Raw genomic sequence first — 24027 nt, 5'->3', positions numbered from 1 at the left:
AAAAAATTTTCCGAAAAATAACTGGTGGGAAAAAAGTTAACAACAGCCATGCTTTGAAAAGTTGTTTAAAAAGTTGTTTAAAAGCCATGTGTTAAAAACTTAACACAGAGCACTTTTCAGCCCTTCCTTCCAACACCTTCAGGGACCCTGATCTGTCTCCTGATAAGGGAGGGAGACTGCCTCCCTTAGAACCCGAGCTTTTATCCCCCTTTTATCAAAGAACAAATTCCTCATGTGTTAAAACTAGCACTGCGGGTTTCCCAGGCCCAGGAGGGGCGTGGTTCCTCCGGTCACCGGTCAGTGCGCTCAGGCCCTCAGCTCATGTGGTCCCACGGCTGCCCCACGCCCACGTGCCCTCCACAAGGGCACATCGCCCGGGTTACCAAGTGCCTGGGCCGGGCACCTGCTCCTGTCCTATAGCTGAGCTGTCCTGGGAAACCATCAGGCCCCTGGGCATGAACTGCACTCTTGTGAGAAGAGGCACAAAGCAGGAAAATACAGGCCCGGACACCTCCAGCCTCTCTGACAGCCACAGACAGTAAATGGTATTGAATGGACCTTTTAATATTAGCGAGGTATTATTCCACTGCATTTTTATAAAAGATCTGTAACAGACTGAAGACTCAGGGCCTAATTCTTCAGATTATGGTGAGGATATCTGAGGATCCTAACATCCTGTGTCTGCTTCCCATCAGTCACGAAGCCACAGAATGCACCTGAGAAGCTGTTAAAACTGGCCGTTTTATAAGGAAAGTCAATCAGGACGGAGCATGCGTGTCACTGTCGCGAGCATGCGTTTCCTTGTGAAGGCCTGTTTGCAAGGCCTTCTGCTTGGGGCTCAGCAGCAGGTCTCATGAGCCTCCTGTAGAAAACGCAAAGCCCACAAGTGCACACAGCTCACTTCACTGTGGCTTATAATCGGGGCTGACTCGAGAATAAGGCAGCATTTATTGTCAGATCTGCAGGACAGCATGGAGCAGGGGAAGACAGAGGCAGGTGTCTTAGGGCCGAGCCTGCAACACCCCTGAGCTCGAGTCTCAGTGGGTCAGGTTCTATGAGCCACCCCCGAGGGACGGGGCTGGACTGGACGGGGCCCAGCCCACCCACATCTCCGCTAGCATGGCAAGGTCATTGTTTACGGCAAGTCCACAAGGCCGAGGTACACACCATCCCCTGGGGGGCAGCATGGGGTGATGCTGGAAGGCCAGGAGCCAGGCCGGTCCTGTCGAGTTGCTCGCCCCCAGCTCCTGCGACAGGCCACACGTGTATCAGCATGACTCTCGGCCCTGAGTGTGCCCACATTTACATCAGAAGCAGGACCGCCACTCTGCTGCTCTGCTCACCTCCTGGTTTCCCATGCGCTCCGAGCACAGACCCACCTAAAACAGCTGAGAAAGGCCGACATCCAACCTTACTGAAGACCCAGGTCACTGTCACCTTCAAAATCTCCTGCTATTTCCCCCATTAGTACTCTGCTAACGCTTTTTTTTTTTTTTAGAAATATAGAAATTCCGTATCAGAGGAAGCTACTCCCCAAAGCACAGGAATTCCCAGCTGAGCACCTCTGCCCTTGACAAGAAGAAACAGAGCCTCAAGGCTCTTAACTGGGGGGCCTGAGCAGAGGCCCAGTGACCCCCAGCGAGTGGAAACTTCCCCCTTCACCACTGCAAGAACTCCAGTCCCCAAAGATGGCAGTTCCAGCCAGTCTCAACATCTCAGCGTCCTCTTTGGATTTCATCCCTAGGGACGAGCCAAGTCTAAGGATCAGGTTGCTAGCTGTATGCTCAGGATTCCAGAGGGAGACACCCCCACCGACGGACATATGGCAACAGAGGAACTATACTCTGTGCGGACTGGGCACCGCCGGGACCGCCGGGACATGACCCGCACACTCTGGACCAAAGTCAGGCCTCCACGGGACACGGGAGGGTCGGCAGGCTGCGTTCCAGCTCCAGGGTGGCCCGCGCCAGCCGTCATCACGTCATCACGGCTCATCGGGGACCTCCCGGAGCCCTTCGCTGTGGCGGCCCCGCCCACTGGCTTCCAGCAGGGCCCGAGCCTCAGGGTCAATGTCCAGAATGCTCCTGGTTTTCCTGACCTTGGGAAGAAGGAAGGAGGGGTGTGTTCAGCGACCAGAACCAGCCGGTGACGTCCCACCGCTGGCACGTTTCTCAGAGCAGATGCGGGGCCCTATTGATGCCACAAGGGAAATGCAGGAGGCAGGGGCTATGGCCCCGCCCCCACTGTGTCCCCCCAACCCTGGGAGGCCATCGCTGGGAGGTGACGCGGTGCAAGGAGGCCAACAACTCATTGTTAAACCTTGGACTCGGAAGGGACCCCAGACCCTCCTCAGCCTGCAAAGGAGCCCCCATCCATCTGGGACCCCACCTCCCTGGGGTGGTTCTTTTAGAAGACCCCCCACGGATCCCAAAAGGACTCTCCGCCCAGCTGTGCACCCACAGGCATTCCTCTGGCCAGCGATGGCTGCTGGAAACAAGTCTGGGAAAAACCATCTCCACGTGGGGTGTGAAAGGTGTGCAAGGGATCAAACTGAGAGAGGGGAGAAGCGCCCCAGACTCACCGACTCTGCCTTTGGGGCCTCTCCCACCGCCCACACCTCCATCTTCTGGAACTGGAAGTCCTCCTGGGCCGACAGCTGAGGGCTGCCGTACGTGGTGCACGTGGGCTTGGCCTTGCTGTGTCCTTTCCCGAAATCGACGTCGATCCACAGCCCAAAGTAACCGTGCTGTCCTCCCATGCCCTGCGGGGGGAGGCGCATCAGACCCCGAGGCCCACCCCAGCCCTCAGGCCACAAGGGCATGCGGAAGCGAATGCAACTTTCTTCTTTTTTTTTTAAACTGTGAAATAATAGGTATTGGTACAACTGAAGGATCCCACTGCAGGTGCCTAGAACACTCATCCAGGTGTCCTGAGTCCCACCCAGCGGCTCTTTCTCACAGGGCTGCACTGGCAGGAAACACAAGTCAGGACCTCCCTGGTGGTCCAGAGGCTGACTCTGCACTCTCAGTGCGGGGCTGGGGCTGGGTTCCATCCGTGGTCAGGGAGCTAGATCCCACACACCACAGCTCAGTTCGCCCCCACAACTGAAGACCCAGCGCAGCCAAACAAATAAAATATCTTAAAAGGAAATGCAAGGGGCAACAGAGGACAAAAGAATGCAGACGACCAGACCCAGAGGCTGCAGTCCATAACACGAGGGGAGAGCTCCACCCAGCGCTCGCGGCTGGGAAACCCGTGGCCAGGCCCCAGGCCCCAGGCCCCTGTGCTGGAGCAGGCATGCAGGGGCAAAGGAGGACGCTATCCGGCTCTAGGCGAGAGACTGGTGGGAACAGAACCGCTGTTCAACCTCTCTGGTCCCCTTCTCTGGGTGCCACCTCCACCCCCGCCTCTACCCCGGGGCCCTCGGGCACGGAGTTAACACTGAGCAAGGGACCAGGGCAGTCTCCAGCCGCACTCAGGGGCCGCCTCTCCCCGCCAGCCGACTACTGACCCCCTGAGGCCAAGACCCTCGCCCCTGTCGACACTAAAGTGCCCTTTCAGAAGGCGTCTTGGGCCATAGGGGGGCCTGAGGGAGCCCCAGAGAGAACCGGGGAGGAGCTCGGGGCCCGTTCCACACCGATGAGGTGGACCCACCTTCCCCGCCCCTCAGTGCTACAAAGTCAGGACTGGAAATTTCCCAAAGAGATGCTTTTCACTAAGCAGCGGGGAAGAGAAGGAGGCTGGGGCTGCCGGGAGACACCTCTTGCACCCAAGATAAGCATCTGTGCGGGTGCCCATCCCAGCTCCTCGCCCAGCCCTGTCCCCACGTCCCCCACCGTCACCTGTGGGCTTCAGCACTGCCCACTTCTTCCTGCGGCTGAGTCCAGCTTGACGGGTCCAGAGAGCCTAGCCCCGCCCCTGGCACGAGTTCCAGGGCGGCGTCGCCAGCCACAAAGGCCACAGACCAACCACCTGATGACCAGGAAACGGGCGGAACCCGTCGTTCGCACACAAAGCGCAGAAACACCCCAACAGAGGCCCTGTTTTTTTCCAAGGGAGAAGGTCGGTCCTGGCTGTCGCTCCCGGTGTCACCACCCCGAGATCCGGGCAGGATGGACTGGACACCACACGCTGCCCGATGAGTAGGCGCGTGCCCCGGGGCACGTCGGGGCCGGGGCTGTCGCCCAGGGGTGGATGGCACTGCGGGGGCCGCGCCCCGCCCCCCGCCCCCATCCTCACCAGGCCATTGGGGATGGTCTGCTGCCCTTGATTCAGGTACATGTAGTGGTCGTTGTAGCCCGTGCAGGTGTACACGGCCATGCGGGGGGAGACGGAGAACAGGAAGCACCTGTCGTCCCCTGAAAGTGAGCAGAGCACAAAGAAGCCGGATCACCCACCGCAGCCGGGCACGGGGAAGAGCAGGAACGCAAACAGGCCCGCTCAGAGGGCCGAGCTGGAGGAGCTTATCGGGGTCCTTGGTGTGCAGGGGTTGGGGAGGTCCCACATGTAGGGGCAGAGCCCTCAGACCAGCAGGCGGATCCCAGACCCACGGCTGCCCGGGGCCCATAGGATGAGCTGCGGCTGGGAGGCGAGGGTGACCTCCAGAAAGGAATGTGGTGTCTGCCTGCTGGTGACACCGCCCTGCCTCCGAGTCAGAAAGAGCAGCCTTGTCTCCGCGTGGCCACAAAGGGCAGGCGGTCACTGCGGGCCCCGACTGGGCACCCGCACAGCCTCAAGTGTGCCATTCAGAGAACAGAGGATGCCTGCAGGTGCAGCTTGCTGGGGAGGGGGGCGCACCCAGGGAGAGGTGACCCTCCACTTTCACCTGGGCACAGGCGTGGACATGCTGCACTCAGCGAGGTGCAATCAGAGCTCCAGAAACGTGGAGCTCTCCACCTCAGACTCCTTTCCCACCCCCATGCACTCACTGCGGGGTGGTGACGGAGGGCACACACCCCCACCCCGGGGAGCTCCCAGCTAGGTGGGAACCAGGGATGTGCCCCACAGCCGTGGGATCTTCGCCAGAAGCACTGCCCCACCCCGGTGACAGTGTGAGGGCACCTCACAAAGGACCCAGCTCAGGCACTGGGGAAGGAAGCTCCAGGAAGCAAGCAGGGAGCCCGAATGCGGAGGGCGGACACGAGGCAGGCATTGAGCCCCAGGAGGCCTTAGGAGGATGGCCCTGGGTGGCAGGCGGGCCTGCACAGGCAGAGTCAGGACCCGCGATGCTCAAGCCTCCCCTCCAGATGGACCCCAGGGGCCTCCACAGGGACTCAGCTCCTCTGAAACCAGGAAGGACAGCCTGAGATGGAGACGGCCGGGTGAGGGCCCCTCCGTGGAGGAGGGACCCCCGCATGGCAGGCATGAGGGAACAGCGGGACCCCCCAGCTGTAGAGCAAGGTTTGTGGGCGCTGGAGTAGGGGATGAAGTGAGGTGAGCCTGGGGAGGCCATCGGGACCGGGAGACACAGGGCTGCCCTCCAGGCTAAAGACTCAGGCTTGAGTCCATGTGCCCCAGAAGGATGGGTCTCGCCTCAAGTAACGGCCTGGTCCCACCCGCAGCCCCGGGACCATCACTTCCCCTGCTGGTCCCAAGGCTGCCTTTCAGCCAGTGTTCACTGGCTCCTGGTGCTAAGTAAGGTGCCGGGGCCACAGAGCAAGGACCCCATGCTAGTCCATTCTGGGATCCACACCCAGAGGGAAGGGCCACCTGGGGAAGACGACCCTCCACTCCAGGGTGCAGGGCAAGCACCGAGGAGTCACAGGACCTGCAAAGGCGGCAGTCCCACAGGGGCCTCCTCGCCCGACTGCCACCACCACACCACCCCCATCACCCTACGGTTTACAGGCTGCCCTCCCCATGGTTCTGGGAACCCCAGCAGAAAGGGTAAAGCACCCCGCCCAGGATGGAGCCGGACTCCGCCCAGCGCTGCAGGCCTTTGGCTGCCCCTCGGCCAGCAGAAGTGGAAACAGAGTGACGCTGTGGGTGTCTCTTCAAGGCACAAATACTTGAGGTGACTGGGGGACCAACAGACGAGAAAGGCCCAGGTCCTGAAAGGCATTTGCGAGGCTGGGCTGCCCCCTGCTGGAATCCTGGCCTCACGCTTCACGACAGAAAGAGCTCACGTCTGAAAACCTGGTAACTGCTTTTTCCCACAATTCTTCAAGCAGACGAATGAATGCTGCTCTCGTAAATGAAAGCTGGAGACACAGCAGAGCTGACCTTTGGGTTAATACGAGAGGAGCTGGAAGACGTGCAAGTTTCGTCTAGATAGTAATGACTCTCGGGGCTGTTCTTCCACGCCCTCGAGCAGAGCTTCCAATCACAGAGACCCAGCTATTCACCCCCAGGGACCCCTCCCCGTGATGCTGTGACAAGGTGGGCAAGCAGCTCTCTGTCCTAAACCGTGTGTACAGACAGCGGAGCCAGAGTTGGGCTCCTGTGGTCCTCCTGCAAGTCTGGGGCATGGGTGGGTGTCGGCAGAGGGTGCTGATATGGCCGGCTCCCCAGTAAAAAAAAAAAAAAAAGGAAAACCCTAACACACCCCTGCTGGACAGCACTGCACCATTTAATGATGCTGAGCTGCTGTTTCCTCACCTGAAATCCAGGGGTGAGGACACCTGTCCGGCTTACCTGACCCAGCTGCTGCTGCTGGTGCTGCTAAGTCGCTTCAGTCAGTCGTGTCCGACTCTGTGCGACCCCATAGACGGTAGCCCACCAGGCTCCCCCGTCCCTGGGATTCTCCAGGCAAGAACACTGGAGTGGCACGGATTCTCCAGGCAAGAACACTGGAGTGGGTTGCCATTTCCTTCTCCAATGCATGAAAGTGAGAAGTGAAAGTGAAGTCGCTCAGTCGTGTCCGACTCTAGCAACCCCATGGACTGCAGCCCACCAGGTTCCTCCTTCCATGGGATTTTCCAGGCAAGAGTACTGGAGTGGGGTGCCATTGCTTTCTCCGACCTGACACAGCAGCCAGAGTCTATATAGAAATCCGTTAAGTTAAACCTCCATAAACACCGTGCTTCCCCATCCTCCCAAACACGTCTAGAAAAAAACGCTTGGGAGAGGAGATGGAAGAAACAGCGCATGCGCTCTGGCGGGCTCAGAGGTCTCCACGTGGTGGCCGACGGACCAGAACTTGCCAGCACTGCGCTACCAACGTGGGGCTCAGGCAGCCCAGTCTCACCTTGAAACTGAGGCTTGACTTCCCAGGAGCAGGAGGCGAAGCCTCCGAACACGTGGCCGTCGCTGTCCTCGAGCAGCACCAGGCAGGGCCCCCCGTGTGCGATGCGCCCGCAGAGCTGCGCAAAGCTGTTCCCGTGGAGCTCGGTCGCGAAGAGCAGGCGCCAGCTGAGCCGCCGCTCCTGGGGCAGGTGCGAGTTGACGTAGATGACGGACAGGACGTCCAGGACGCTGGCGAACTCCCGCTGCGGGTCCACCTGGCGCTCGGGGACCAGGGTGGCCAGCTTGAGGGACGAGCGCAGGAGGAGGAAGCCCTGGTGGATGACCAGGCTCAGAAACGTGGCCACGTGGTGAGCCCGGAACACCCAGTCCTCGAGCACGGCCTGGTCACAGTCGCGGTCCAACCACTGAGGCCCCAGAAGCTTCCCGCCACCTAGTGGAGGAGAAAACAGTGCTGGGGGGTGGGGGGGCCATGACATCGCCTCCCGTCTGCTTTCCTGAACCTGCTCTGTCCAATAGGGGAGCCACGCCTGCGCTTCGTCCGCATCGAGATGCGTGGTGAGTGTAAAATGCACGCCCCGTTTCAAAGACTTGGTGTGAAACAAAAAAAGAGTGTAAAATAACTCGTTGTTGTTGTTGTTGTTTTTTTTAACATAGCCAAGGTTAAAGTATATTTTGGAAATTTTCTTAAAATTAATCTCACTTGTTTCTTTTTGCTATTTTCACGTGGTTACTAGAATATTTAAAATTTCACATGTGGTTTGCTTTGCAGTTCACATCCTACCCCTGTTGGACGGTGCTCATCTAAACAACTCAACATCAATGCTCTTATCTTTTCTCTGCATTCCCAGCTGCATTTCAGAGGCCCAGAAGACAGTTACACCCTCCCCCTGGGGCCCTGAAACTCCCCACACCCGTTCCTGAGAGGGCTGGCTACACCAAAGCCACTAGTTTAACAAAGCCATTTGGGAAGGATTCAGACGTCCACTGTCCTCCAGCTATGTCAGGGTGGTGGTGGGGTAGTCGCTAAGCCATGCCTGACTCTTTGCGACCCCTTGGACTGTAGCCCACCAGGCTCCTCTGTCCATGGGATTTCCCAGGCAAGAATACTGGAGTGGGTTGCCATTCCCTTCTCCAGGGAATCTTCCTGACCCAGGAATCGAACCCTGGTCACCTTCATTGGCAGGCGGATTCTTTACTGACTGAGCCACCAGGGAAGCCTTACATCAGGGTAGTGGTTAGTAACTTCCTGGGCACCCCTCAATTTATCTGGGGAGAACGGGTTTCATTAACTACAAATTATGCTTCATTGTTCTAACCAACACCCATGCTTCTGATTTCCGTCTCTTACCTACTAAGAACAGAGGTGGCATGGCAGTGGCACCAGAAGACAAACTATTGGGAATTCATCCATATATGACGGCCTCATATATTCACAGTAGATTGTGTTATTATTCTTTCCAAGTTCCAAATATCTCGTTTAATTTTTCACACTGTGTTTAGAAATCCAGCTTTATAATAAATCAGTAACGCTTTTATAAAATAAGTCAACTTTGTTTTATACGTCAACAAAGCTACAAGATTCACCTCAAGATATTTTAAAATTCCAAGTAGATTGAAATATATACTGTTTCTCCGCCAACAATAGCAGAACACATTCTTCTCCAGCAGGTCTGGAATATTCTTCAGAACAGACCATATGTTAGGTCATAAAGCATGCCTTGATAAACTGAGAAGAACTGAAGTCATGTAATGTATGTTCTTCAATCACACATAATAAAATTACAACTCAGAAGGCAATTTGGGAAATTCACAAATATATAGAAATTAAAGAGTATACCTCTAAACAACCAATAGGCCAGAGAATAAATCATGAAGGAAGTCAGAAAACACTGAGCTGGATGAAAACAAGAACACAACATAGAAAACTGATGAGATTCAGCTAAAGCAGAGCTTAGAGGGAGACGCACGGCCATAAATGCCTATATGAAAAAGAAGAGAGACCTCAAACCAATAACCTAACCTCCTACCTTGAGAAACTGGACGAAGAAAACCAAACTAGACATCGGAATCAAGATGCCAGAGTAACAAGACATCAACTCACCTCTTCCCACAAAGACATCAAGAACACACCTACAAGACTTCCCTGGTGGTCCAGTGGTTAGCAATCCGCCTGCCAAGGCAGTAGACATGGGTTTGATCCCTAGTCTGGGAAGATCCTACATGACCCAAAGCAACCAAGCCCATGTACCACAAGCCCTGAGCCCATGTGCTCTAGGGCCCGCGTGACACAGCTACTGAGCTCGCGTGCCACAACTACTGAAGTCCGTGTGCCTGGAGCCCACACTCTGCAACAAGAGACGCCGCACAATGAGAAGCCCACGCGCCACAACGAGAGAGCGGCCCCACTCACAATCAGAGAAAGCCTGCACGCTGCAATGAGACCCAGTGCAGCCAAATCAAGTAAGTGAGAAAAGAATACATCTACAGGCCGTGGTCCAAAAAATCTACAAAATATAAATGCTGGAGAGGGTGTGGAGAAAAGGGAACCCTCCTACTCTGTTGGTAAGAACGTAAACTGGTACAGCCACTGTAGAGAACAGTATGGAGGTTCCTCAGAAAACTAAAAACAGAGCTACCACATAATCCAGTAATCCCACGCCTGGGCACACACCCAGACAAAACTATAATTCAAAAAGATCCATGCACCCCAAGGCTCATAGCAGCACAACAGCCAAGACACGGAGACAACCTGAGTGCCCACTGGCAGAGGAGTGGATAAAGAAGATGTGGTGCATACATACGACAGAATATTGCTCAGCAATAAAAAAGAACAAAGTAAGGCCATTTGCAGTAACATGGATGGACCCAGAGATGATCATACTGAGTGAAGGAAGTCAGAAAGAGAAAGACAAAGAATGATATTACTTATAGGTGGAATCTGAAAAACGACACAGGCCAATACATCTGTGAAACAAAAACAGACGCACACACACAGCAAACAGATGTGTGGCTGCCGATGGGGAGGACGGATTGGGGGGTTGGGGCTGCGCGTGTATGCTGCATGCACGCTTGGTCATGTTCGACTCTTTGCAACCCCATGGACTGTAGCCCACCAGGCTCCTCTGTCCATGGGATTTCCCAGGCAAGAGTACTGGAGCAGGTTGCCATTTCCAATTCCAGGGGATCTTCCTGACCCAGGGATCAAGCCGCGTCTCTTGTGTCTCCTGCATTGGCAGGTGGGCTCTTCATTACTGCGCCATCTGGGAAGCCCGAGGTCAGGATTAGCAGATGCAAACTATCATATACAGCACGGAATAAACAACAATGTCCCACTGTAGAGCGCGGGGAACTATATTCAATATCCTGTTACAAATTATAATGGAAAAGAATATATTTAATCTAAATGAGTCACTTTGCTGTACAGCAGAAATCAACACAACATAACACAATCCACGATACTTCAATTAAAAAAAAAAAGGAAAAACAAAACTAAATCTAAAGGAATCTAAAAGAAGCAGAAGAAAGGAAATAAAAGACTTGAAGATAAATGAAATAGAGGTTAGACAACAGAGAAAGTCCACAAAACCAAAAGCTGCCTCTTTGAACATAGCAAGAAGTGAACACACCTTTAGCTAGACTGACCCAGAAAAAAAAGAGAAGGCTCAGATGACTAACATCAGAAATGGAGGTGGAGACGTCACTACGGACCTGGCAGAAATTAGGATTATGAGGAAATACTATAAACAACTGTATGCCAAGGAAGAGATAATCGCAACGGTCCTTCGAGTTTGGAAGACGCACACTTGCTGACTTTAAACTTGAATACAAGATGGCGTGGAACCACGCTCCAACGCCAAGGTCTAGGGACTAGGGCGGGCACTTGCCTTGAAGCCTCATCTCGGAGCACAGCTGGGCAGCCAGCACCTGCACCCTGGATGGGGAGCCTGGGGGTGGCTTCTGACTCCAGCCTCGCAGCTGCCGTCTGTAGCTTAGCACGTGCACCACAGAGCCAACCAAGTCCTCTGTAAACTTGGAAGATCACAATTTCACCGTTAATCGCACCACCCTTGTACCTCGGACCTACATCAGATCAACACAGAGAAGGGCGTCTTGTCTCACTGAGGCCAACGTGGCGGACCCCAGAGTGGGAAGAACCACGTGACGTGGTAGTTATTCAGTTTTCCAATGATGCCCTCGGCTGGTCTAGTTGGCTGACGCCTCTTTGTCCGGGAGTTCTGACCTCAACCGGTTACGTGGTCCAGGGCCCCCCAGGGGGGACTTCTGCACAAGGCCTCCACCAGCTGCTGCATCATCCTGAGCCCCCCACCAAAGGACACCAACACTGCCTGGGGTGGCTGCGAAGTACCTGGTGGCCCCTCACCTTGTGGACATCTCTTGCTTTCACGGGACCTCCTGAGGCAGAAATCATGTTCAGGATCACGAGACTCTTCTCCTCGGCAGTTCCTTTCAACAGGTGGGACATGGACGCTGTGAACTGCTCCTGGGAGACGCGCTCGCTGGGCCCCTTCGCCTTCCCGCTGCCATCCACCCTCCGCATGCCCTCGAACAGTCTGGTGACCATCTCTGGGGGAAGAGCGTCCCCCACATGGTCCTGTGGGGACAAGCGGGTGAAAAACCCAGACAGAGTGCAAGTCAGACACAGTAGGATGACGGGAAAACAGCTAAGGGACCAAGACCGACTGCTGCCACCAGCAGAGAACCTTCCCAGACCCCTGGTGCACCATCTCTGCCCACTAAGGGTGTCCTACCACCCCAGGACCCACATACCTAACGTGTCCCGGCCCGTGGCTCATCTTGGCCATCTAACTCTTCCGTCATCTGTTCCCATCCTGCCCTCCAGACTTCCCAGTCTCCCCAGACTGGCCATGTCCTTCCTGCCTCTGGCCATTGGCTGCTTTTCACTTTGCTAACATCTTCTCCATTCTAGTTCCAGCAGCTGTCATTTGCATATCTGAATTTATTTCCACATGGAACATACGGCCTGTGTAGTGCTACATTGGTCTCCTCTAGATTAGGGACTTCCAGATATATTAACTATCTCTCCAAGTTCTTTGTGCTCAATATGCATTGGAAAGTGGGGGAGGGATAAACTGGGAGATTGGGACTGACATATAAACTCTACTATATATAAAACAGGGTTTCCCTGGTGGCTCAGACGGTAAAGAATCCACCTGCAATGCAGGAGACCTGTGTTCTATCCCTGGGTTGGGAAGATCCCCTGGAGAGGGGAAGGGCTACCCACTCCAGTATTCTTGCCTGGAGAATTCCATGGACAGAGGAGCCTGGTGGGCTACAGTCCATGGGGTCGCAATGAGTCGGACACAACTGAGCGACTAACACACACACACACACACATATAAAATAGGTAACTAACAAGGAGCTGCTGTATAGCACAGGGAATTCTACCCAGTCCTCTGTAATGACTTATATGGGAAAAGAATCTAAAAGGGAGTGGGTGCACATATTTGTATAACTGACTCATTTTGTTGTTCACCTCAAACTCACACAAGATTGTAAAGTCACCAGATGGCCCAAAGATGTCTGTGATGTTGCCGCACCCTGAGCACCCGAACACACGCGGTTAAGAGCCCCATGGAGCGGAGCAAAAAGATGGGGAAGTGGGCAGTCACTCCTCGTCAGGTGCACCCTGACCCTGAAACTTCATTATTTTGTTGGGGAAACAACAAAATTCCTAGGACGTCAAACACTTAACAAATCCGGAAGGCCAAGGTGGACTTGAGACTTGGCAGTTATCAGACCCACAAATACAGCTTGGGCAGCCCCTCACCCACTGCAAGGAGAAATCAGGGGATGGTGGTGCAAGAGACGGGAAGCAGTCAGCAACCTCTGGTCAACCTCAAGTGGGAAAAGTCCCTGCACAGTGTGAGATGAAGGCAGAGTGGAGCAGCTGCCACACCGACCACGGAGCCCACAAGGCTGAAAGTAGGTCCGATCTGTTTCTTCTCGGAAAACACATCTCTCTGTGTTCCCACACCTGCCTTCAGGAGCTGAGGGTCAGCAGCAGCCTGACTCCTGCTCCAAATTAAACATGAACTCCCAGCTGTTACCCTTGCCTTCAGTGCCTGCAGAGAGAAGGATCTGGGCGAGGCACTGGAGCCAAGCTTCTCCGACGACAGAGCATCGAACAGCCTGTTGACCTCGGCCTGCTCCGCGGGGAGAAACCGTGAGGAGCACTCCTGTCCTGGGCAACTCTTGTTGTTCCCCATCTGTCCCTGTGGCCGGTGGGACTCTGCAGGAGAGAAGTTCACACCCGTTAGAGACAGAAATCAAATATGTATAGGTGGCTCAGTCGGTAAAGAATCCGCCTGCAGTGCAGGAGACCCAGGTTTGATCTCTGAGTCAGGAAGGTCCCCTGGAGAAGGAAATGGCAACCCACTCCAGTATCCTTGCCTGGCGAATCCTATGGACAGAAGGAGCCTGGTGGGCTACAGTCCATGGGGTCGCAAGAGACGGACACGACTTAGCGACTAAACCACATATATATTTTAACTATTTTGCTGTTTTATCTTATTTTATTGCCGCATGCCATGTGGGATCTTAGTTCCCTCACAAGGGATTGAACCCATGCCCCCTGCGTTGAAAGTGTGGCATCTTAACCACTGGACCACCAGGGAAGCCCCAAATATGTCCATCATAGAAAATAAATGTCAATAATTATATGGTCAAAGTAAGCAACATTGATTTACTTGCAAAACGCAGCAAAAATGCAGACCTATGTAGCGTTTCAATGTGGTAAAAATTATTATTATTTTTTTAGTTGCTCAGTCATGTCCGACTCTTTGTGACCCCATGGACTGTAGCTCACCAGGCTCCTCTGTACATGGGGATTCTTCAGGCAAGAATACCGGAGTGGGATGCCACTTCCTTCTCTAGGGGACAAATTAGTTGACACAAATAAAATGCGAAAACTCAATCAGATTCCTCTGCCTTCTCAAAGCCTGCTCATAACCGCCAACCGTCTGGATTTCTTTGTTCCAAAATAGTTTCTAAGCTAGTGTAACTAAAAGGTAGAAAAATCAGGATTTTAATCTAAATATTCATTTTTTTAAAAACCTGAGTTGAAAAAATAATCCATAAGGGTGGATGATTACACATATTTAAATAAAATCAACACCTTGCAAATATCACCTACAGAGCAGAAGTGCCGTGGGACACGTTCTTCCTTTGCGATCCTGGCTTCTCCTGGTGGCTGGGCAGCCTTAGGCAAGTGACCGAAACTCTCTGTGCCCCAGGTTCCTCGTTCGTAAAGTGGGAATAGTCACAGCCCAACCTCAGATGGATGGCATCATGGTACACGCTGACCAAAGCTGTGAGAACCCAGCCCAGGCCTCATCTCTGGGAGGGATACTAAAAGAGGCTGGCAGCCAAAGGCAGGTGGCCCAGGGGCTGCATTTGGGTCCCAGACCTCATCACAGAAAGGGGTCCAGCGCAATCCGATGCGCGATTCAGACAGAAAAGCACAATCGAGATGAAACAACCACACAGGAGGCAGAGGGCCACAACCTCCTAACTCCTGTCTTTAGACTTCATCTGGGACCCACCAGGTCAAACTGCTGGGGAGAGGGGCACCCCCACAAAGCAACAGCCCATAGGTTCCCCCCAGGTCACATGGAGGGGGCAGGCTGTCCACAATCCAGGTGGAGCGTGGATCACAGACCTCAAGAGGAAGTGGGGTGCATGTGGGGCCTTTCTTCTTACTGAAGTGAGATTCACATAACAACATAAAATGACCCATTTCAAAGTGAGCGACTCAGTGGCATTTGGTACATGCACAGTGTGGTGAGACCACCACCTCCCTCTAGACCCAGAACATTTCCATGACCCGAAAAGAAACTCCACAGCCATTAGGGGCCACACCCCATTCCAGGCTCCCCAGGCCCTAGCAACCACTAACACGCTGTCCCTGTGGAGCTGCCTGTTCTGGACACCTCGTGTGAATGAAATCATCCAACACGTGGTCTTTGGGGCTTGGCTTTCTTCACTCAGTATAACATTTTAAGGGTTCATCCATATTGTAGCATGAATAGGACTCATTCCTTCTGACGGGTGAGTAATATTCCAGTTATGAAGATACTGTGTTTGGCTTATCCATCCAGCTGTTGATGGACATTTGAGCTATTTTCTATCTTGAGGGTGCTGTGAACATATGTATACATGTACTTGTTCAAGTCCCTATTTTCAAACTGGAAGGGGGATGGATATACCTAGGAATGGAATTGTGGGGTCGTATAACCTAATGTTTATTTGTTGAAGAACTACCAAACTGTTTTCCGTTTTATATTCCCAGCAGCAAAGCGTGAGGGTTCCCATTTCTCCACATGCTCTCCAACATTCTTCCCTATTTTCAATCCCACCATCGTGGGGCAGGGGAGGGTATCTGCCCTTCAGAGGAGGTTTCCAGCACAGGGCTCCTAGGAGGGCTCCAACACACTTGGCTGCTGGAAACAGGGGCTTACACAATGCAGTTTGGGGCTGTCATTCACAGGCCATTTGATCTACATGCTTCCACTTCTCAGCTTTCTCAGCAGCTTAAGAGCTGAAAAGGAAAGCCTCCGGCCCCCGGCTCAGGTTCCAGTCTGCAAGAGGCTTCCTTATCTCTGAGATACAGGGGGCGGCACCAGCTGGTGCCTGGTCTCCCTCGGGGGGCACAGCCCAAGCGGCCTTGCCAAGGCAGACCCGTCCTCTTTGTCAACTCTTCTAAGAGCCCAAGAAACCACCTGATCGCGTAGGACGTGCTGAGGAGATGAGCCATCTGCACTGTTCTGACCGGGAAGGGGGCTGTGGGTTATTTTGGGACCCAGCACAGTGACCTGATCTGCCTGTGGTTTTGCTTCTGCTTGTTGCCACCCCCGCTTTGCTTACATTACTGGTAAATCCACAACAGCTTTAGTCAAAAATATTTTCAGATTCATACCCTCCGCAAGCAGGGCAATTCAAGATTTCTCTCAAGATCTCTGTTAATTTATCAAATCACCGAAAACTTATCCCTCAACCTTCCCTGCATCCCTATCTTGTTATCCTGCTGAAATCCTGAAAATGCAAGTGTATAAAAATACACTCTAAGAATTCCAGTTTGTTCTCAGGGTCTTCATACCAAAGGTCATCACACCTTTTTACTTCCTCTAGAAAACCTGAAGGTTTGTGACAAGAGAAGGCCCATGACTCACATGTTAGGACAGATGACTGCCTTCTGAACAGGTGTTTTTAAGATGTGAGCACAGCTCCACCTCAGAGCTGGACCCTCCAGGCTAGCTGACAGCTGTGCCCACCCCGGTGGGCTCCCAAGGCCGACCTGTCAGATGCGTGTGGTCCACTAGGAACATCAGATGCCAGTCCCCGTGAGCAGTTCCCTTGGGCCCCCCGTCTGGCTCGGAGGGCCCTCCTGCCCACCTCTGCACACCTCACCATCTACTCAGCCTCGGGTTCCAAGACTACCCAGCGTTCCTGACTTTCAGAGAACTGACTGCTGCCCTGAGGGACACAGACCCCTCCTTGCTCACTCTGTTTGGACCCCACCTCCACCTCCCACCCACCCCCAGGGTCATGCCTGACTCATCCACCCGTAGAATCTGAAAATCATAAAGGAGACTCTGCCCCAAGGCCACCTGGCGGCTGGCGCCCAAGCCAGCCTGGCACATGTGGACACGCGGACACGCTGGTCCAAGGCCTGTCGTTCCTCGCCTGCCCCTCAGGTGGACAGCCCATTCCCCACCACCTCATGAGATCCTGGGTGCAAACTCCAGGAGGCTGGCCTGGCCCGGGTCCCCCACATTTGGCCCCCACGAGACACACCCTGAGGCCCCAGGCACTCAGGGGCCCCTTGGATCAGTGCCCTCAGTTCACCACCGGTGACCGGCCCCTCCCCGCCTCTGCACCCCACAGCCCATGGCGCCTGGGTCCCCAGGGAGAGCTGATGGGACGGGGGATCCAGCTGACACCACCTCCAGCCCTTTCAATGATGATGCCTCTAAATGCCGCACCTCAGATTCCCCACATCCTGGGAGAGCGGCCTCCTGTCTCTGGACCAAGGAATCACTCTCTCGGGGGCTACCAGCCTCTTTAAGGGGATGGCTGGGGCTGAAAGCCCACTGCCCCGTAAACGCCTCTCCTCAGACGTCCCCAGGTATTCCACGGCTGAGGACCCAGTGCAGCCGGGGGCTGTCCCCCCAGGTCACGGGCCCGCTGCCTCCAGGATGCTGGCTTTCCTTACACCGGCACGGGCATCTAAGTCCTTCCACAGATGACAGTGTCGCCTGGGCTAGGCCCCATCAGAGGGCAAGCAGACAGAAGCCTCAGACAGGGCCTGCAGGAGTGTCCCGTGGAGCAAACGCTGTGGAGATCAGTGGGGAGGGGGTGAGCAGAACACAGGGGGGCGGCGAGGATGTGTCCTGAAGGACACATTCCGGCTGGGTTTCCAGCACCCGGGGGGGCTCACCCAGGAAGCAGACCCAGTGCACAAAGGTGCAGGGCAAACCCAGGGTTGTCCAGGCGAGGTCTGGTGTGGGGAGGGCGCCTGAGGCGGCTGCAGAGCAAGGCAGGCGCTCCTCTGCCTCTACCCAGCCCCCTCCTCTGATCCACCAGAAACAGGCTCCTCCACTGCTGTCTGGAGACAGCAGCCTGGCCTCCAGGGGGTCTGAACACCCGCGGGAAAGGACGGAGGCTGGGCGAGGCGCCTGCAGGGAAGACCGGGGCGGGGGTTGGGGGAGGCGGGAACGCAAGGAGACGTGCAGCCCATGGCATAGGAGCTCAGGGCCGCGCCTGGAGGACATGCCAGGAAAGGCCCAGAAGCGGGGCAGCCGGCAACACTGGATTTCCTTCCAGGAGGAGGGAGAACGGGGTGTGGCAGCCTGCAGCCGGAGCCACAGGCCTGGCTGGAGCCACAGGCCTGGAGTCAAGAAGAGCTGGGACAAGGGCAGCCTCTGGGGCCACGCTCCCTCAGCCCACCAGTCTGGGTGTCCACAGGGCACCGGTGAGAGGACGCATCTCAAGACAGCTCTAGGAGGCTTCCCTGGTGGCTCGGTGGTGAGGAATCTGCCTGCCAATGCAGGAGACACGAGTTTGATCCCTGATCTGGGAAGACCCCACGTGCCGCGGAGCAACTAAGCCTGTGCACCTCAACTACTGAGCCCAAGCTCTAGAGCCAGGGAGCTGCAACTACCGAAGCCGGCGTGCTCTAGAGCCCATGCTCCACAACGAAAGAAGCCACTGAGATGAGAAACCCGAGCACCAGAACTAGAGAACAACTCCCGCTCGCCACAACTAGAGAAAAACCCACCCAGCAACTAAGACCCAGCACAGCTAAAAATAAATAAATAAAAGTAATAATAATAATAAAAACCGGCTGAATGGTTGAATAAGTGAATGCAATTTAAAAAGAAAAGACAGCTCTAAGGAGGCCCCGCCTCCTGCTAAAAAGGCCCCCGAAAGGCAGGATGAAGTAACGGCAGTGGTACAGCGTTCCCAAGTTCATCCTGCCTGGACGCCATCACCTGAATCAGGCCTGAAGCCTCTTCAATTAACTTTGGGAAGGAACTGAAACCTTCGATGTGTCCTTACTTCTCCCCAAATGCACATTTCTGAACTTTCAGTCCCTGAAATGGTTTTCTCACAGGACAGTCCTCGGTGAACCTTGATCCGTGCAACAGACTTTTTTTTCCTGGCAGTCAGTCAGTTCAGTCACTCAGTCATGTCCGCCTCTTTGTGACCCCATGAATCACAGCACACCAGGCCTCCCCGTCCATCACCAACTCCCGGAGTTCTCTCAGACTCACGTCCATCGAGTCAGTGATGCCATCCAGCCATCTCATCCTCTGTCGTCCCCTTCTCCTCCTGCCCCCAATCCTTCCCAGCATCAGGGTCTTTTCCAATGAGTCAACTTTTCGCATGAGGTGGCCAAAGTACTGGAGTTTCAGCTTCAGCATCATTCCTTCCAAAGAAATCCCAGGGCTGATCTCCTTCAGAATGGACTGGTTGGATCTCCTTGCAGTCCAAGAGACTCTCAAGAGTCTTCTCCAACACCACAGTTCAAAAGCACCAATTCTTCGGCGCTCAGCTTTCTTCACAGTTCAACTCTCACATCCATACATGACCACTGGAAAAACCATAGCCATGACTAGACGGACCTTTGTTGGCAAAGTAATGTCTCTGCTTTTGAATATGCTATCTAGGTTGGTCATAACTTTCCTTCCAAGGAGTAAGCGTCTTTTAATTTCATGGCTGCAGTCACCATCTGCAGTGATTTTGGAGCCCAGAAAAATAAAGTCTGACACTGTTTCCACTGTTTCCCCATCTATTTCCCATGAAGTGATGGGACTGGATGCCATGATCTTTGTTTTCTGAATGTTGAGCTTTAAGCCAACTTTTTCCCTCTCCACTTTCACTTTCATCAAGAGGCTTTTTAGTTCCTCTTCACTTTCTGTCATAAGCGTGGTGTCATCTGCATATCTGAGGTTATTGATATTTCTCCTGGCAATCTTGATTCCAGCTTGTGTTTCTTCCAGTCCAGCGTTTTTCATGATGTACTCTGCATATAAGTTAAATAAGCGGGGTGATAATATACAGCCTTGACGTACTCCTTTTTCTATTTGGAACCAGTCTGTTGTTCCATGTCCAGTTCTAACTGTTGCTTCTTGACCTGCATACAGATTTCTCAAGAGGCAGGTCAGGTGGTCTGGTATTCCCATCTCTTGAAGAATTTTCCAGTTTATTGTGATCCACACAGTCAAAGGCTTTGGCATAGTCAATAAAGCAGAAATAGATGTTTTTCTGGAACTCTCTTGCTTTTTCTATGATCCAGCGGATATTGGCAATTTGATCACTAGCTGTCCATAAAACCACCCAGCGCTGGCCTGAGTCTCCTGCAGGTTTACATATATCATGTTCTCTGTCAAGGGGACACACCCAGATGTTCCTTGAAGGTTGCTAACCCCAGTGGTTCTCAACTGGGGGTGGTTTGCCAGGGGACAGCTGGCAATGATGTCTGCTTGTCAAGGCCAGGGAGGTTGTGGTTCTAGCCACTGCTGCCACCTAGTGGTTAGAAACCAGTGGTCCTACTAAATACCCTACAATGCACAGGACAGTCCCCACAACAAAGAGTACCCCGCCCCCAATGTCAGGAGGGCTGGGGATGAGAAACTGGTGGAGCTGAGGGGCAGAGCAGGTCGGCACTGGAGTGCACTGACCTCCACAGCGCTTGCCTCTCTGGACAGGGGATGCAAAGATTTATAGATCTGAGTTCAAGTTCTGACATTGGTTGGTGTGACTGTGGGCAAGTTACTAAGCCATTTCCAGCCCTCATAAAACAGGGAAAGTGCCTCCAGTCCTGTAATGAGGGGAAGGGGAGAAGATTAAATGAGGTAACATAGGGCATTTAACTCAGCGGTCTGGAGGCCAGAGGAGACACATGAGCTCAAAGCAACAAGATCTGAGACCTTGAACTCAGATCTATGCATCTGCCTTGCAACAAGAAGAACGGCCCAGCTTGGAAGAAACAAACCCCTCAGTGCTGGGGAGGGAGCCAGGAGCTGTTTTTCCTGCAGAATGGACCATAGTAAACTGGCTGGCATCCAAGGATGGCTCAGACTCTTTTCAGGGCCTTTCCGAAGGTTCCCGTCCTCAGGAGACACCCTGGACTCCCCACCTCCTCCAAGGGAGCATGGTCCTGGAAGCAGTCACCTGGCCCTCAGTACGCCTTTTCTGGGAAGACTCCAACCACCTCATCTGCATCAAGCTTTGTTTACATCCCAGAACCAGCAGCCCTTCTGGGAGGGGTCAGCTTGAGCCTGGGCCAGCCGCCCGCTGCGCAGAGTCCCTGCTGGCTAGAAGGTGACCTGTCCCGCTCCTGAGCCATGCTAGCCTCCCTCCCTCCAGGGAGCCCCGGTGACTGATCTGCAGGGGGGCACTTTGTCCTCCTCTCCTCTCTGCCCTGAATTTAGCCATCAGCTCCACTCTCCTGGGACAAAGCGAGTAGGTTGTGTCCAACCCAGCATACATTCCAGCACACAACCCCCCTGCCTCGCCTCTTCCTGAAGATGCTCCACAGTTCTTCCCGAGTCTACACAGCTTTCTCGCTCTCCCTCCTGACAGCTGGCCTCCATCCTAGGGACCTTCCGGCAAGTATCGGCCTGGAACCCTCTGACCTCAACGACGTGAAAAGTAGGAGAGGATTTCATGCATTGGAGAAGGAAATGCCAACCCACTCCAGTGTTCTTGCCTGGAGAATCCCAGGGATGGGGGAGCTTGGTGGGCTGCTGTCTCTGGAGTCGCACAGAGTTGGACATGACTGAAGCGACTTAGCAGTAGTAGCAGCAGCAACATCTTTTGGGAGCAACTGATACTATGGTCCAGTGACACAGTTGATAAGGAATGTACAATTTCAGTATCTAAAGTCAGCACAGAATAATGAAGGCAGCGTAATTAAGACAGCTGAAAGAGGAACCAATACACCCTAGCAGATACTCAAAAGATGGGCAATGATTTAATGGGATTTCTGTGTTATATACCACCCTACAAAACTACTCTGAGATGTCACAAATATAGTGAAGTGCTCATTATATAAAAGGATGGAAAGCCAGGGAATATTTTTCACTTAGACAACACAATGTAAGTTACAACAAAATCAAGATCGTTTATCCTGGAAAATGTTCCCAGGGTTTTCTGCTGCAGCTAAATGGAACTACAGCTAGGCCTGCTGAGGCCTGGATGCTCCCACCACACCAAAGCCATAGCCTCTTTCCAAAGGGACCAAACACATCATTGCCCACAGACAAAGAGCAGGCCTATATTCTGATCAGGAGAGCAGCTCTGCTGCAAGACTGTTCACTTGCAGGAAACTAGTATCCTTTGCTCCTGGATTACACCTTGGGTATAAAATCTGGGGTGAACTCTTGGATGGATGTAAATCCTTTTCTTCTCTAAAGAAAAGCCAGGGACTTCCCTGGTGGCACAGTGGATAAAGAATCTGCTGCCAATGGAGGGAACACAGGTTCAGTCCCAGGTTCAGAAGATTCTACAGGCTGTGGAGCAACTAGGTCCGTGCGCCACAGCTACCGAAGCCCATGCGCCCAGGACGTGTGCTCCACAATGAAGAGTAGCCCCTACTCAACGTAACTAGAGAAGCCCCTGCACAGTAACGAACACCCAACATCACCAAAATAAATACATAAATAAAATAAAAATACAAAAAAAAAAAAAAAAAAAAAAAGTAGGAGAGGAGTAATTCTGTGCTCCAACTGACCTAGCGGGGAGATCCTCCCTCGCAGCTGTCCCCCTATCACTCCCCACTCCACCCCAAGGCAGAAGCATCGGCTGCCAGGAAGGGTCAGGGCCCAGGTCCCCCCCCCCGGCACTAACTGCTCCCGGGACGAAGGTCATCATCCCCATCACTTCGCTGGTCAGGCTGCTCCCTCTGGGCCCCCAGGCCGGTGACCTTCCCCTACCCCCAGCCTCAAGTCCACCGCTCCGCTCACCGAGGTCCTGGCCCTCCTCCTCAGAGTCCACCGAATCTGCCTTTCCGGTTGCAGTCCAGATTTTCCTCTGGAGCGGCCCAACCCCGTTGCCAGGCGACGGCGCTGACAGACAGCTCTCTGTCCCAGTCGCAGGAGTGAAAGTCTAGGGGGCGGAGCGTAATAAAAATTCAGCCAATGGATATGCACAGGAGTGGTGAGGGCGGGGCCATAGGCGGGGCCAGATGCAGGAAGAAAGGAGGTGGGACTCCCGAGGTGCCGCGCCGGGGGAGGAGCTGGGAAGCGAGCTGGAAGCGGACTCGGGAAGAGAGTGGCTGAGGGCTGAGGGGAGGAGCCAGGAGGGAGCACGTGAGGATGGCGGGGTTTTCTGGGTTGAAGCGAAGAAACCCGCGGCTGTGGGAGCAGCGGGGGTGTGGCTGGGATGAGGGCGGAGCTGGGAGAGACGAGAGCGGGCCCCAGGGAGACCCAATGAGAGGCAGGTCACCCAGCAATGGGACCCTCCACCCACTGTGGCACCCCTCCGGTCCCCTCAACTAACCTGGGCGCAGCCTCCCATCCCTGAGCCTGGGCTCCCGCTTCCCCGTCCCCTCCACTTCTGCTCCCCCACAGCCCGGACCCTACCCCTTCCTGGGAACCCTCACTTCGGCCTGCGTTCTCTACCAGTCCTTTCCAGGAGCATTTTCATGTGCTTCAGTTCAGTTCAGTCGCTCAGTCGTGTCCGCCTCTTTGCAACCCCATGAATCACAGCACACCAGGCCTCCCCGTCCATCACCAACTCCCGGAGTTCTCTCAGACTCACGTCCATCGAGTCAGTGATGCCATCCAGCCATCTCATCCTCTGTCGTCCCCTTCTCCTCCTGCCCCCAATCCTTCCCAGCATCAGGGTCTTTTCCAATGAGTTAACTCTTCGCATGAGGTGGCCAAAGTACTGGAGTTTCAGCTTCAGCATCATTCCTTCCAAAGAAATCCCAGGGCTGATCTCCTTCAGAATGGACTGGTTGGATCTCCCTGCAGTCCAAGGGACTCTCAAGAGTCTTCTCCAACACCACAGTTCAAAAGCATCAATTCTTCGGTGACCAGCTTTCTTCACAGTTCAACTCTCACATCCATACATGACCAATGGAAAAACCATAGCCTTGACTAGACGGACCTTTGTTGGCAAAGTAATGTCTCTGCTTTTCAATATACTATCTAGGTTGGTCATAACTTTCCTTCCAAGGAGTAAGTGTCTCTTAATTTCATGGCTGCAATCACCATCTGCAGTGATTTTGGAGCCCAAAAAAATAAAGTCTGACACTGTTTCCACTGTCTCCCCATGTATTTCCCATGAAGTGAT

The 24027-nt window shown here is 53.9% G+C and overlaps 1 protein-coding gene across 3 annotated transcripts; it reads right to left on the bottom strand.

The window, feature by feature from the left end:
- Positions 1-929: 929 nt before the first annotated feature.
- MEAK7 (MTOR associated protein, eak-7 homolog) lies at positions 930-22819 on the bottom strand. Of its 3 annotated transcripts, none has more exons than XM_070388625.1 (8): positions 22695-22819; positions 13275-13456; positions 11567-11797; positions 11070-11214; positions 7187-7615; positions 4240-4358; positions 2582-2761; positions 930-2098 (listed from the first exon to the last, which is right to left on the bottom strand). In XM_070388625.1, the coding sequence occupies exons 2-8, from the start codon at positions 13431-13433 to the stop codon at positions 1985-1987; spliced, it is 1377 nt and encodes a 458-aa protein (XP_070244726.1). In that variant the 5' UTR covers positions 13434-13456; positions 22695-22819; the 3' UTR covers positions 930-1984. The 3 variants fall into 3 exon arrangements, with proteins under 3 accessions (XP_070244726.1, XP_070244727.1, XP_070244728.1); XM_070388626.1 differs by having other exon boundaries at positions 13281-13456; XM_070388627.1 differs by lacking the exon at positions 4240-4358.
- Positions 22820-24027: the final 1208 nt, after the last annotated feature.

Source organism: Bos mutus, chromosome 18 (assembly GCF_027580195.1).
Source record: "Bos mutus isolate GX-2022 chromosome 18, NWIPB_WYAK_1.1, whole genome shotgun sequence".
In the NCBI taxonomy this organism is placed as follows: domain Eukaryota; kingdom Metazoa; phylum Chordata; class Mammalia; order Artiodactyla; family Bovidae; genus Bos; species Bos mutus.
This window is presented reverse-complemented; position numbering and strand designations above follow the sequence as displayed.